The following is a 16,052-nucleotide window of genomic DNA, read 5'->3' as shown; positions in this document are numbered from 1 at the left end:
AACACTTCCAACCTGAGTGTGTCACCGCCCAGCTGAAAAACCTTCCATCAGATCAAAATTCTAAGTCCATACGGTGACACCCAATTCTACCCTTGATCTTTCATGCTCAGGTCCCTGGCCCCTGTGACCCAACCAAGCAGAAGTCCACACAGTTCCCAAACACCCACAAGTTCCATCTGGACCTCTGGACATGCTGCTTCCACCACCGGGAGCACCTTCCCCTCTACCCTCCAGCCTTCAACCTTACGGGAGGGGATGGAGGCATCCCCTCCTCCGGATGCTGGCTCTGGCACCCCAGGCTGAGTGCAGGACTGCTCCTCGGGCAACCGCAGCCCCCAGCACTCCCCTGTCTTGGAACCCCACTGTCCATCCCGCAGCAGCAGCTTATTTGCCTGCCGCCGCCTCCTCCTCCATCTTTCCTAAGGGGTGGTCAATGTCTGTTCGTTTCTAGGTACTCCAAGCCCAGCGGAGGCCCCGGCGCAACACCGAATCACTAAGTAGACGAAAGCATAATGGAGAAAGGAATTAAAAATGGAGTTTTCGATGTTCTCATTAACAGTCTAGGCCCAGCAGTTGCCTCTGGGCTGCAAGGGGTAGAGACTGACCATGAAGGGGCAGGAGGAGACTTTCTGGGGTTCTGGGAACGTTCTGTATCTCAATAGGGGTTTGAGTTACTCATTTGTCAGAACTCATCAAATGGTAACTTAAGATTCGGGGATGTCACTATGTAAATTTACTTTAAAAAAAAACACAAAAAACGAACCATAAAGAGATATTGAGCTCTGGCTAATGATTTGCACAGTGAAGTGTGTGAATGAAGGTTACTAATGTATTTCAAGGTCACTTTAAAATACAAAAATCTTAGCCGGCTGGCTTGGCTAGATAGATTTGTGATAAAGCAAATTTAGCAAAACGTTAACTTGTAGAATATAGTTGGTGGGTAGACGGGGAGTGCTCGCCGTGTCTTTCAACTTTTCTGTAGATTTGAAATGTTCATAGTAAAATAATGAACAGGATTAAAAATACCTCTTACACCAAATGAGCTGAGCAATTTTTAAGAATTTGCTAAACCAGTGCTTTTCAACCATGAACCACCCCAGGGATCTTGTGAAAGTGAGACGCTAACTCAGCAGAACTTGGCAGGCCTGAAACTCTGCATTTCTAATGAGCCCCTGAGGGATGCAGACGCTGCCGGTCTGAGGACCCCACTTTGAGAAGTGAGGGTCTACTATCTGCCACATTTGCCCCCGATGCCCCCAACTGCCAACGGCAACCCCCTCCCTGCATCCTAAGCAGTAGCCTCAGGGCCAGCAAGATAAAAGGACTAGAGGCCGGGGACAGGTGACAGCCTCAGAAAGCTTGCGAGGCGTACTCAGCCAGGCCCCACCTGATGCACAGAGGGGAGCAGCCCTGCCAGGAAGCAGGGCCAGAACACAGCTCTGAGTCACACATCAGGCACGGGGCCAGCTGGGGAGGACGGCAGCTCGGTGGTGACTCAGCAGGGGGGAGAAGGTCAGCACTGCCGGCCCCCATGCTGGCCCGGCCTGACCCTGGGCTTGGCTGACTGCTCTCTCTGAGGACAGGTGACGTGTGACTGCTGCTCTGAGGGTGGGGCAGCGACAGGGACTGGACTCACCCCATCTTCCAGGCTCCACTGTGATGTGAGCCCTGAGGGTGATGAGCAGACAGCAGAGGTGACACCTAGCAGTGTCCTCCTCTGCAGATCACAGGCCTCAGTTCCGGGGCAGGGAGGCGGGTGCAGCCAGCATCAAATTTGAGCCTCAACCCATCTTCAAGAACAGGTACTTGAAAGGTCTTGAAAGGAGGAGCGACTTGCCCAAAGTCACATCCAAAAGTCCCATAACCTGATTCCCAGCCTTCATCTCAACTGCAGTCACACAGTCTGCTGACCTGCTTAACAGGACGATAGCTTCCTGGGGGCATGCAGTAGATGGTATTTTCCAAAGTTGGCCAGGCATCACCTGCCATCTCACATGCTCTTCTTACGAGACCTGGCCGCTCCCCCATCTAGAGGTGGGGGCCTGTGTGCGCCCACCCGTTGCACCCAGAAGACCTTCGTGGTTCCCTCAATCAGAAGAGGGTGGCAGGAGTGACTCTATGTGACTCCGGGACTGGGTCCTAAAAGGTGACACAGCTTCCACCTCATGCGCGCTCATTCTTAGAGACCAGCCACCACGCTGTGAGGAAGCCCAGGCAGCTCAGGGACACCAGGTGGGGCTATCAACCCTGGCTGAGGCTCCAGCCAGAGGCCAACACGCTAACCACCCGACACGTGAGCAAGGGCCCTGAATGAAAACCACCCAGCTGAGCCCAGCCAACACCCAGGCCTGTGAAACATAACAAAGTACTGTTGCTGTTTTATGCCACTAAATTCAGGGTGGTCTGTTATGGAGTAACAGATAAGCATAGCAGGGCATGGACCACACTTTTTCACATACTGCTGTGTCCCCAGAATGAAGCACAGTACAAAAACGGTGCTTAATAAGTATCTATCGGAAGAATAAATGGGACACAGGTGATATTAAAGCCCAGGGTCTGCCTGACTCCAAAATGAGGCTCTCCTTCCATTACCATGTTGCCTCCACCATCAGATTCAGGCTGTAAGTCAAGACAACCTGTCTGAGTCTCGATTCCCACAAGAGAAAAAGAACAGCTGGGAGAAGAGTCGGGGTACCCAGGCAGAGAAGGCCCCACACCCCAGAACTGCAGAAAGCACAATGGGAGGAGGAAGGCAGCTCTTTGAGACACCCCGATGCACACACACCCAGGAGAGAAGAGACAGGAATTCTATCCAGATCCCAGAGGGCACCAGAAATCAGAAATTCCCCATAAAGCATCAGGGACCATCCAGTGGGAGAGGCTGCTTCTCAGGCCCCACAGGGAGCCTGAAGAGTCATGAGATCCCCACGTGGGCGTGTCTGCCTCCCCCGGGGCTCGGTTTACCCCCAGAGCACCCCAGGGTCTGCAGTCACTCAGGGGGGTATGACTTGTTCAGTGCGATCCCCGTCTCCACAGAACAGCCTGACGTCTAATGTTTCTGATGGGGACACTCCACTGTCACACACCCACACCCGTGAACATAAACACCTATGAACAGCAGCCATGAGGGCCGGAGACATCTTAGCTCCTCCTCTGTGCCAGGCGAGGGCCGGATCCCCTGGGTGCTCACGCATGGCTGTTGCCCTTGTGAACTTTATACACATGCAAAACACACTCACATGAACACACAAAAACACACACATGCACACACTCATACACATCTACATGCAAAACATGTAAACATAAATATATGTGCATGCATGTACACACACACACACCTGTGTGCACAAACACACATATATACACACTTTCACAGACACACATACACAGTTTTCTAATTTCTTCAACCCAGCTCCTCCCAGAGCAGGGAGATGAGAAAATGGGGCCTCTTCGAACACACTGTAGGGCATGGGTTTCTGAAGCTCACACTGGGAGCATCCATCAGCTCCTGCAGGCTGATGCCCCACAGGTCCTTTCATCACCCACAAAAGCAGCCTCAGCCTTTTGCTGAGGTTCAGGCCAAACCCAGCAGAACCACAGCTGAAAACTGCTCCCATTGCAATTTCATCCATTAGCAGCTGACTAACCATGAACAAAGCATCAAATGAACGCTCCAAAGGCTTCCCATCCCTCTCAGAATAAAATCCAAACAGCCCACCCGGCGCATAGGTGACTGTCCCAGCTCTCAGAGGCCATCCCTCAGCCCCCTCCTGCCTCTCACTTCTCCAGCTGCACTAGCCTTTCCTGCTGTTCCGGTGACATTCATGGCCGCTCTGCCCCAGGGCCTTTGCACTTGCCACTCCTCTGCCTGGAACCTCTTTCCCTGGGTATCTGCTTGCCTGGCTCCCTCACTCCTTCAGGTCTCTGCTCCAATGAGGTTTCCTGGAGTTGGAGGGGGGGGGCTTCCCTGATGGCTTTTATCAAAACCACACACGACCCCAAACCATCATCTCTACCTCCTTTCCCCACTTTCTTCTTCCCAGCCTTTACCACCACCTGACTGACAGAATATGTACTTGGCTCCTGGGTTACTGTTTGTGCCCCTGCCCGTGAAAACATAAACCTCAAGTGGCAATAACTCTGCTTTATTCACCAGTACAGCCCTGTGTCCAGATTGGGGCCTGGCACTCGGCACTAGACAGAAGGAGGGAGGGAAGAAAGGGGAGGAATGAGGAAGGCAAAGAGGATGGATGGAGGCAGAGAGGGAGAAAGAAGACAGGCAAGGGTGATAAATAACCGTGTTTACTTTGCTGCTAACAGCAGAAGGGTGGCCATCCCCACCCCGCCCACTCAGATCCTTCTACACAAGCAGGATTTCCCTCAAGCGGACGGAAGAGACCCAGGGTCTCAAACTCAAACCCCCCAGGGGCCAGGCACGTAGGTAGGTGAGGGAAGGAAGACTGTCTAATGAAGCAGGGAGTGGTGAGGACTGCGGTAGGAAACCAGGGCAATGCTCCTCAAATCTGACCAATCGCTGCCTTGTGGGATCATAGCCCGATTGCTGCCAGAACTTCTCATTTTTCTAGAAAATCTGGACAGCTAGAACTTATATGAAATTTCCTGATTTTTAAAAGCTCACTCGCACTGTCTAAAACCACGATGCCAACCAAATGAGACAACAGGCTGGAAAACACAGCAGTTAACAACTATGAATCAGATTCCCTCCTTAAATCCCCCGAGCCACATCTACGGCTCAGTTTTTCCAACGGTAAAGCGGAGAGGATAATGTTACGTATCGCCAGGTGTTCCGGGAAGAGAGAAGGAGCTCCTAGATGGACGATACTGGCTCAAATCAACGTTAGCTGGCACTGTGTATTCTCTCTTGCACACACACATGTCTCTGGGCTCATCTGTGATCACACTTACGGGATCGTGGATGGTTTCGGAGAACAGGGGTGAGTGGTCTGAGACGCAGGACAGCACAAGCTGGATCAGCACGAGGGCAAAGTAAATGTAGAAAGTGACATCGCGAAAGACGTCGACTTGGGCATCCTGGACAAGAGGGAGGGAAGGAGGAAGAAAAAGGTCACTCTCTAGAAGCAACCTGCGGAGGCCGGGGGAGCAGACAGCAGAAGCCCCACTCTCTCAGCCTGCAGGCCTGACGGCAAGCTTTCCCACCCTGACCCTACCCCCTGCAAGACAACAGAAGACAAGCAGTTACGTCACAGTGTGGTTCACACTGCCTGGTCCAGGCAGCCGACACGGGGGAGGACCCCCAGGCTTGGGAGTAGAACAGACCTACCTTCAAGGCCTGACTCTGCTCATTCTGGCCGTGGGACTTTGTCTACTTACTTAACCTCTCTGTGCCTCAGTTTCCCCATCTACAAACAGACCAGTGGTCCTCAAGTGGGGGTGATTTTGCCTCCCGGGGAACAGCTGGGAGTGTCTAGAGACACTTCTGTTCAGGAGTGGGAGGCTACTGGCACTGCCCCAAACATCCGACAACCACAGGACAGTCCCACAAAACAAAGATGTCTTGGGCCCCAAATGTTAATTAGTGATGAAGCTGAGAGACCCTGTCAGGGTAATTGTGAGAAGTCAGTAAGATTATTCAGAGAAATGACTCAGTCCCCGGCCTGGCACTTTGAAAACACCAACTCAATAAATGTCAGCTGCCATCACTATTAAAGACTGCCTGAAATGTACACTGCAGGTGCTCAATAAACATTCAGTTACTCTTCCTTCCTTTGCCCGATGCCAGTTCCTGATTAGCCCAAAGGTGACAGGGAACAACGTGAGAGTCTGAAAGAACACGCTCTTCAGAATCCCTAGGAGCAGCGGATGGCAGCCAACGAGAGCCACTTCCCAGCCAGAGCAGCACCAAGGCAACATGGGGACGAGTCTAGGGTCCCCAAGCCACCACTCTGCAAACACTGCTCCCTGACGCTCTGCTTCAGACAACAGACACAGAGAGCCAACCTGCCTGGCTGTTACCACTGACAGAGGCTCAAAGGGTGGTGTGCATCTGCCCGCAGCTCCTGCCCCTGAGAGCTACACAGACACATGGGGCCCTGAGGAAAGGAGGTTCTAGAACAAACGTTGCACAGGCGAGGGAAATCCTCGGGAAAGAAGCTGGGCCCATGCAGTAGCCATCCCCTGGTTCCCATGGAAACACATGGTTTCCACAAAAGCCAGAAGGAACAAGCATCTTCCAGGAGACGCTAATGGAAGACGTAAAATGAGGTCACCACTTACCTCTTTTAAGGCAGTCATGATTTTGGATCTCAGGATGGCCAGGGCACACAGTAGGGCTATAAGCCAGAAAGTGAGCATGATCCCTGAGGACTGGACTCCCCTCCTTCTCTCGATCTGAATTAAAAAGGTAGCAAGCAGCTGGAAGAGAAAAGCATACAACAGGAGTCATCAGAAGGCCAGGCTCCCAAGGCTCCCACAGTCCAGAGCCTGGCAGATCCAAGGCCTGGAGGAGGGCTGCTGTCGGGCCAGTGGGAAGCACTGGGAACAGCCTGAGAAGGACCTGGCTCCAGTCCCAGCTCTGCTCTTGCCTTGCTGGGTGACCCTGGACAAGTCACCAAACCTCTCTGAGCCTCTGCTGCCTTGTCTGCAAAATGGGGATGACAACAGTATCCAAATCGAGAGCTGTGGGAATCTAACAGACCAGGTACAGACCGAGGACAGGATGGAAAAGTCAGGGGAAAGCTCAGTTTACGACAGAGATCGGCACACTTTTTCTTAAAGGACTGGAGAGTAAATATTTTAGGCTTTGTGGGCCATGGACTTTCTTTCACAAGTACTCAAGTCTGCACTGCAGTGTGAAAGCAGCCTTACACGATACATGAAAGAGTGGACATGGCTGGGTGCCAATAAAACTTTATTTACAAAAACAGGTGGCAGGCCGACCCTCGATTTAGATCAGGAAATCCAGCCCTGACGCTGACTGGTTCTTGTGCCTTGGGCAGCAGTGGTAACTGCTCCCCTTTATTGAGCTTCTCTTATCTCCGCCGCGTAGGAGGCACTCACACGCACCGACTCGGTGCAGCCTGTTTTCAACTGTTTTCAACCCCAGTTTGCAGATCAGGAAACTTACTTAACCTGCTACTGTCACACGCCTGTCTTCAGAAAACCTCATTAGAACAACCGTGAGGGGCAGATTGGGATTCTATTTCATTCCTGATACCCGGAGCTATGACTTCCGTTTTACATGTGACTTAGAGGTCAGGAAGAGAAAATAAACAATGAAACTGTGTTTCCTTGAAAGAAGGAAATGCCACGGCCATTCCCCAGACAGGCGGCCCTCTGGAGGCAGACCCCAACACCAGTCACAGTCACGAACCTGACTCCCGTGGAGCTACGGGCACCCAGGGCACCTCCCCTCAGCCCCCAGCTGCTTGAGCCAGAGACACGTCTGTCTGTCCTCATCTGTCCTCCTCGGTCCCCCATCTCCCTCACTCCCTGCATCTATCCATCAGCAACTCACACTGGCTCTGCCACCAAGGCCTGCCCTCAGCTCACCTGCTGCTCACCCTGGTCTCAGCCTCCATCCCCTTATGCCAGATGACCCCCTACTGGCCTCCCAGCTTCCACTCCTGCACCACAATCCATTCTCCACTTGGAGGCCACGGTCAGCTCTTAAATATGAACAGCCTGGCATGCCCTTGCTTAGAACCTTTGCCTTTAGGACTGGGGGGTTTTAACCTGGGGTCCAAGGACAGGCTCTGGATAGAACCCAGCAGTCCATGAACTTAGATGGGAAACAATTACAGCTTCAGTTTCCCTCATTAGCACCACCAATGGCACATGAAAGCAACAAACCACAATGGCATCAGCAGTGCCTGGGGCTCTGTCACCATTAGAAATCATATCTGAAAATAGATAGCTGAAGGGACTTCCCTGGCGGTCCAGCGGTTAAGACTCCGTGCTTCCACTGCAGGGGGCATGGGTTCGATCCCCAGTTGGGGAACTAAGATCCTGCATGCTGCACGGCGGCGGCCAAAAAAAAAAGGTACCTGAAGGCGTCTCTGACTATCATGTATGGTCAATCGCTATTTGGAAATTAAGGCGGCATCAGTCACAGCTGCTGGTAGGTCTTGATTTGAAATGCATTCATAAAGAAGCACATATATTTTTATTTTGCGTTTTAATCTTTTCCTAACTGTGATTAAAGATAACTGGTTTCCCAGCCCAAATGTACTGCACCCAAAGAATGGATAAACAGTGCATGCGGAATCCATACAATCAAACACACTGAGCGACTTTAAAAAAAAAAAAGATCTTTGGAACCGCGGGGCCTGAGAAGTCAGACTCAAACTGCTCCAGCCCTCATGGTTCCATTCACATGACATTCTGGAAAAGGCAAAGCGATAGGGGCAGAAAACACAGCAGCAGTAGCCGGGCAGGGGGCGGGGTAAAGAGGTGGAGAGACGGGCTGGGGCGGCACCAGGGAACTTTTGGGGGTGATGGAGCTGTTCCGTATCTTAATTGTGGACATGGTACTCACCTGACAATATTTGTTTATCAAAACTCAGGAAATGTTCAAGGAAAAAAGTGAATTTTACCCTATGTAAATTAAACCTCAAGTAAAATATAAATGTACATCACAAAATCTTCATATGTATACATATGTGTGTATGATTGGTTTCCTTTGTAAGCCTATGTGTTCTATGATTATTCTGAGAAGGAGACCAGATTGGCAAAGAAGAAAGGGGTCCATGGCACAAAAAAGGTTTAGAACCCACCTGCAGGAACGAAAAACAAGACAAAACCCACTAACCCTGAAGCTCGAGGTCCTTCGGGGTCAGCCCTCTGCCCTTCCTGCTCCCCTGCTCTCCCCTCCTTACTGTCTCTGCCCCAGCCACACAGGCCAACTCTCTCTCTCTCTCTCTCTCTCTCTCTCCGACCCCAGGACTTTTGCACATGCTATTATCTCCAACTGGATCATTCTCTACCCCCAGCCCCTTCAACTTTTTAACATCCTGCTCATCCTTTAGGCCTCAGCCCCATCATCCCTTCCTCCCTCCCCCCCACAAGACCACATCAAATTCACCTAACACAGCTGTATTTCTGGATTTCTACTGTAAGATCATTTCATTTCTAAATGCCAGCCACTACTTTTGGTCTCCACAGTGCCAGCCCCTACTTACCATGGTGATGCCCAAGAGGGTTGGGCTGACCAGAAACACTGGGGCCAGGAGCTTGCCCAAACTTCTTTCCCAGAAAGAGTAGAAGAGGTCTGCCCAGCAGACGATCCATAGCAAAAATCCCAAGGCCTGGAAGAGAAGTACATACACATCTTACAACGGACAGCAACGGAACTTCCCCCAGCACCTGTGCAAAAATCTCAGCCTTGGGGGCACCAGCCACCGCCTAAACCATCAGCTGTGGTCTTCAGATACAGCACGTATTCTCTGGAACACAGACAAGCCCTAGGTAGGGTGAGCCAGCACCTGGGCCGTCCCACACTGGTCTGTATCGCTACTGCATCACAGGCACAACTCTGTGTGGTCACTATTCTCCCCAGCACCTGAAAACACAAGTCTCTGGCTTATCTACATCTGTAACCCCAGCAGCCTGCATAGGGCACCTCACACGGTGACCATTCATCCAACAATATTCATCCAACCAAAATTGACTGGGGTCCTACCGTGGGCCACATACTTGCCAAGGTGCCAAGGATACAACAGAATAAAACAGACAGAAGGCACTGCCTTCGTGGAGCTGCGATTCCAGTGGAAGGAAACAGGCAAGAAACAAACTGAAAAATACATACTATAATGCCAGAAAGGAGTAAGTAATATAAGGAGAAATAAAACAGATTAGATAGGGTGGTCAGAGAAGGCTTCTCCCATCAGGTGACATCTAGGTAAAGAGCCAACAGTGACTATTTGAGGGAAAGAACAATTCAGGCAGAGGGCAAGTGCAAGGGTCCTGAGGTAGGAATGTGTTCAGTAAGGTTGAGGCTGCTTTGGCATGAGCCATGGGTGTGGTAGGAGATGGCTGAAGAGGAGTCTGGAGCCAGACCAAGCAGGGCCACTGTGAGGACGTCCAGGTTTTATTCCCTATAATGAGAAGCCACTAGAGGTTTTTTGAGCAAGGCACGGATAAAATCTGATTTACATTTTAAAGGGAGATGCTCCCCAAGAGAAGTACAAAGCGCTTCCAGAAGTCTAAGAGGAAGACATCAGATCCAGCTGAGGATAGGGGAGCAGACAGCATGTTGAGATAGGCTTGGATTGCGGTCTGAACGAGGCAGGTTTGGACGGCGGTATTATAGGCAAGGGGACAGCTTCAGTAAAATCACTCAAGTTTTCCTGTTTGCCAAAGGCTTATGGAAGTAAATTCTGGGAAATGTGGCTTTAAAAAGGACTGAGACACATGTTAAGTCAAGAGGAGAAAGTGCAATGAGGAGCAGGTATATACATGCCCTTCATGTGTCTCCCCCAGAAAGCTCATCCTTACGAGGGGAAACCCAGCACCTGCACAGTGGAGAAAGCAGACACGCTGACCAGAGGAACAAAATTAAGCCAATCACCAAGGGGCAGATGGACACCATGCAGCCTTAGATGTAACCAGAGAAGGACCCCACATCCCTTTTGTAGCTCTCCAGCCAGACAGGCATTACCTGAATCTAATCGTGAGGGAACATCGTCCCAATGTCCAAGTTGAGGAACTGACTCTAAACTAACTGGCCCAGGCCCTCCAAATATGCCAAAGTCATAAAACACAAAGAAAGGTGCAAAGTTCTTCCAAAATTACAGAAAAATAAGAGTGTGACTAGATGCAACGCATGACCTTGAACTGGGGGGAGGGGGAGGGGGTGCTAGAAAGGACAGTATTGGGACAAGTGACAAAACTGGAATATACACAGTAGGTTTTTTTTTTTTAAGTATTGTGTCCGTGTTAAATTTCCTGAAGTTACTGTACTGTTGTTATATAAGAGAATATCCCTGTTTTGAGAAAAGATACACTGAAGAATCACAGGTAAAGGGGCATGGTCGATGCTAGCTTTTCTCAAATGATTCAGAAAAAAATGAATAATATGTGTATATGGAGAGAGCAAGAGAAGGATGAGGTTAAAATGTTAAATGTGGCAAAATGTTAAAAATCGGTGACTATGAGTAACGGGTATACAGGGCTGGGGGAGTGCTTAGTATCATCCTTGCAACTTTTCTATAGTTTGAAACTATTTCAAGATAAAAATTTTTTTTTAATTAAAAAGACATCCTTGGGACTTCCCTGGTGGTCCAGTGATAAAGAATTCGCCTTACAATGTAGAGGATGCGGGTTCGATCCCTGGTCAGGGAACTAAGATCCCACATGCCACGGGCAATTAAGCCCATGCACCACAACTAGAGCCCGTGTGCCGCAAACTACAGAGCCCACGCGCCCTGGAACCCGCACACCACAGCTACGGAGCCCATGCACCCTGGAGCCCACGCACCACAACAAAGAGCCCGCATGCCTCAACGAAGATCCCGCGTGCCACAACTAAGACCTGACACAGCCAAAAATAAATTAAATGAATAAATAAATAATAAATAAATCTTTTTTAAAAAAATTAAAAAGACATCCTTGGTCAGGGAGGAAGACCTCCGGATAATCTCATGAAATAGATCCTATCACCCCGACTATAATCATGGGGGAACTGAGGCTCAGGGAAGTTAAGAAATTTGCTTAAAGAAAAAACTTTCTTTCCATTTCTTTGATTTTGTTCCTCTACGAGATGGTGGATGTTCACAAAACTTAACTGTGATCATCTTTTCACGATGTAAGTCAAATCATTATGCTGTACACGTAAACGTACACAGTGCTGCATGTCTACTGTGTCTCAATAAGACTGGAAGGAAAAAAAGAAATTTGCTCAAAGTCACACAGCTAGTAAGTGGCAGAGCCGATACCTGAACCCACGTCTGAACTCAGAGCCCCAGCCTTCACCCACCACATTATTATTGTCTCCCAGTAAAAGGAACTCAGGGCCAATTAAGCAGAAGGAACACGTCAGTTTTCACAACCACCATTCCCCACCCCAGCACACACATACCCACAACACACACATCATGATAAACTCCCACGTGACTTACAGTTTTGGCTTTGTTGAGATGTGTCATCTGAATGTAGCCCCGGTCATGGCGGGAGAGATAGAGGAAGTAGAAGGGGAAGCAGGCCCAAAGGTAAAAGCAAGGCACCCACACGAGGACGGTGTTCTGAAAGCACTTGGTGAAGTCGGGGCTGCTGGTGTTCCACGTGACATTCCACTCCTGAGGACACAAACAGGCACAGGTCAACGGGACGTCCCCAAGAGCTTGGACAAGAGGCCCATGAAGAGTTCAAAACTAGCTGTCGTGGGGTTTAAGAACAATGAGGCCCTCCCAGGCAGAACAGGCAAACTGGAAAGATTAGTAGCCAGAAAGACTACAAACAAGGAACGACGAACAAAGGTATATCTCATCTCACCTAACGGACAAGTTCTGGGACCTGTGCTAAGTTCCATTATTGTACAAAAGATGGAGACCGCCATTTAAGGGAATTCTGTAAACTGACACGTCGTTTAGTCATATAAATCATTCTTACTTTACAATCTTGTGAATTAAGAGCTTTCTACTATTCTTCTTCGTTATCATCACCATGATCCCTGTATCACTGCCATCAATGTCCTCGGCATCACCACTATCGTGATCACTTTCATCACCACCTTCAGCAGCAGCACGGATAACATCCAAATGGCAGTTCTATGTTCTAAGCCCTATTCTAAGTCCTTTATATGTATTATCTCCTTTAATTCTATCATTACTTTATCATTCCTTTTTCAGGAGGGAAAACTAAGGCACAGAGGGGTTCAGTGATTTGCCCAGTATCTCACAGTCGGTAAGATCTGGAGCCAAACTCAAACTCAGGGAATTCAGCTCTGGAGTTCCTGCATTTCACCACTAAGTTATCCAGCCTCAGAAACGAATTTGTCTTAATTACTTCTAATTTTTTAACAAGCCACCTGTATTTCATTAGAGACACGCCAAATAGATAAGTAGATAGATACATACATAAATAGACCAGGTATAGCTGTTATCTGCCCAAGAATAAACTTCAGACTTCCATAATGGAAAATTTAATTCAAGTCCTGATCTGACCACTGAACCATTATACAACTTTGGGAAAAGTTATTACCCTATCTTGGGGTCTCAATTTCCTATCTCCACCATAATTAGGTGGCATGAAATTAGAGGTCTGAAACAGGCGGCTCCCAGGCTGATATGGCTAGCAGATTGTTTGCTCTTACTGTTGTTGGTGTTTTAAGCGTGCTTTTTTTTAAAAAAAAAAAAAAACCTTATGTTAGCTGCCAACATTTAAAAACCAGGAAATTTCATGTAAAAATTGGATTTCCAGTGTCTCTTTTAAAAAATCAGAAAATCTGGCAGCACTGGACCCATATTTCCACCTTACAACCACTGGGAGGAGCTAGAAGTAGCCAGTCTTTGGATAAGGTCCATGCGGTCCAGCTGGCCAGTCCCCATGCAGCCCCCTCCCCCAAGCACTCTCTCCCCACCACTGGATGATGCGCTCTCCAGACACCTCCAGTTCCACAGCCTTCCCACAATCAGATAAGTGAGACCACCAAGGAACTCCAAGGAACTTGGATTCTTACAACTCCATGCAAGTTTTGTGGGGTTTTTTTTGCGGTACGCGGGCCTCACTGCTGTGGCCTCTCCCATTGCGGAGCACAGGCTCCGGACGCACAGGCTCAGCGGCCATGGCTCACGGGCCCAGCCGCTCCGCGGCATGTGGGATCTTCCTGGACCAGGGCACGAACCCACGTCCCCTGCATCGGCAGGCGGACTCTCAACCACTACGCCACCAGGGAAGCCCCTCTATGCAAGTTTTAAAGCCACATCAAAGAATGTTACAGAAGAGAAAATGATGGGAACAAGTAGACCATTTCACTTAAAGATACAGTTGATGATCAATCAAAATATATGTTCCGAGTTTTTCAAAAGAGTTGTGCACAACACCGTGAGTATACTTAATGCTACTGAAGTGTGCACTTAAAAATGGTTAAGATGGTTAAAAAAAAGGATTTGACTTGAAAAAGAGGGAGAGAGAGAGAAAGACCTAGGTATTAAGTACCCAAACTGGTTCTTCAGAGGTTTAATTATTCTATGATATAAATAGTTATTTTTCCAGAACAAAGAACAAGGAATCATTGAAAAGTAAACTTTACAAGGTCAACATACACAAAGGGATTTAGCCAGGAAACTTCTAGACACAAAGAAACCCTTAAAAGGACAAAGGTCATGCCTCTGGACTTGGGCACTGGAAGACAGCCTTGGAAATAAGAATGAGCATGGAGAGGAGTAGTTAATATCAAAGACTATTTTAATTGGTTTCACACCCCTTATAATTCTTAAGGTGATGGGGAAAATGGGGATTAAACTGTTGGTGGTTATTATATACAAAGCAGTTTCTGGGCAGTTGCCAGAAAAAGCTCATTCCAAAGGCATCTGCCTTTCTAGTAAGAAAAGAATGCTGGGACTTAATATACACAGTTAGGTATACAAGAAGCTCGGTTCCTATGTGAATCAATTCAATAACCTGATCCTTACCCCAATTATTCCTTGCCTGGACTACTGCAGTAGCTTTCTAGCCATTCCCTGCTTCCAGCCCCTCCGGGCCCCACTTAGTCCTCCCCACTACAGCCAAATTTATCTTATTTATCTATGCATCCAGACGTGCGTCAGATATAATTATCCACTCAGCCATGAACCCATCCATCCATCCATGCACCAACTCATCCATCCATCTACCATCTATCCATCTACCCACCCCCACTACCCATGCATGCATCCATCCATCCATCCACCCACCTACCCACCCACTGACTCATCCATCCATCCATCCACCCACCCACCTACCCACCCACTGACTCATCCATCCATCCAACCATCCACCCAATTACCCACCCACTGACTCATCCATCCATCCATCCACCCATCCATCCACTGAGGCATTCATCCATGTCTCTCTTTGTATTAATTTACTTTTAATGGGTAATACATTTACTTTACGTGCTAAAATTTTCCCAAACTACACAGAATGGTACACTGTGAAAAATAAGTCCTCCTTCCTGAACTCACAGCACTCCCCTCCTAACCCACAGGCAAAACTACCATGGCTAACACCTTATATATTCTTCCAAATATAGCTTACCTACTTTGCCTCCCCAAAAGGTACCATAATACATACCAGCTCCACACTTTTTTTTTTTTTGCGGTACGCGGACCTCTCACTGCTGTGGCCTCTCCCGCTGTGGAGCACAGGTGGTTCCGGACACGCAGGCTCAGCGGCCATGGCTCACGGGCCCAGCCGCTCCGCGGCATGTGGGATCTTCCCGGACCGGAGCACGAACCTGTGCCCCCTGCATCGGCAGGCGGACTCTCAACCACCGCACCACCAGGGAAGCCCACATGCCTTGCCTTTTTGTTACTTAACATTAGAAACTGATCTCTATCAGCAGTGCCACAGATCTACTTTATTCTTGATAGTTTAATTTTATTTCTTTTGAAAAAAGGGTACAAGTGACAAGCCACCTTCCATTCCTGGTCCTTAACCTCCCAGTTCCTCTCTCTAGAGGTGACAGTATCGGTTTCTTGTGTATCCTTCCAGAAAATATTTTATGCATCTATAACAAAAATAAATACATATTTTCTATATCAAATGGAGAGAAACATACTCCACACATCCTGCTCTGTACCTTCCTTTCATCTCTTAATAACAGATCTGAAAGATCATCCTGCTCTGCACACTTCCTCATTCTTTGTTCCAGCTGCTTTGTATACCATTGTATGGATGGACTTGACATTGTATCATCAGCCTCCTGCTGACTGGGCACTGGGCTGCTCTTACAAACAATGAAGCCATGAATAAATAACCTAATAAGTGCCTCAGTGCACACAAAGCAAGCATATTTGTAAGATAACTTTCTAGAAGTAGACCTGCTGGCTCAAAGAATGTACGCATTTAAAATTTAAACAGACACTGCCTCCCCA

General features: G+C 48.7%; 1 protein-coding gene across 5 annotated transcripts in view; it reads right to left on the bottom strand.

The window, feature by feature from the left end:
* ABCC1 (ATP binding cassette subfamily C member 1 (ABCC1 blood group)) overlaps positions 1 to 16,052 on the bottom strand; it is a 133,443-nt gene that overhangs the window by 82,696 nt on the left and 34,695 nt on the right. For all 5 annotated transcript variants that reach the window (XR_010836499.1, XM_067012930.1, XM_059038298.2 and 2 more), the window contains exons 2-5: positions 12,096 to 12,272; positions 9,159 to 9,284; positions 6,256 to 6,393; positions 4,927 to 5,052 (exon numbers count right to left, since the gene is read on the bottom strand). Coding sequence is in view for 4 of the 5 variants with exons in the window: in XM_067012930.1 (XP_066869031.1) it covers positions 4,927 to 5,052; positions 6,256 to 6,393; positions 9,159 to 9,284; positions 12,096 to 12,272 (567 nt within the window). In the remaining variant the exon portion in view is untranslated. The remainder of the gene's footprint in view (positions 1 to 4,926; positions 5,053 to 6,255; positions 6,394 to 9,158; positions 9,285 to 12,095; positions 12,273 to 16,052) is intronic.

The sequence above is a fragment of the Kogia breviceps genome, chromosome 14 (genome assembly GCF_026419965.1).
Source record: "Kogia breviceps isolate mKogBre1 chromosome 14, mKogBre1 haplotype 1, whole genome shotgun sequence".
NCBI lineage: Eukaryota > Metazoa > Chordata > Mammalia > Artiodactyla > Physeteridae > Kogia > Kogia breviceps.
This window is presented reverse-complemented; position numbering and strand designations above follow the sequence as displayed.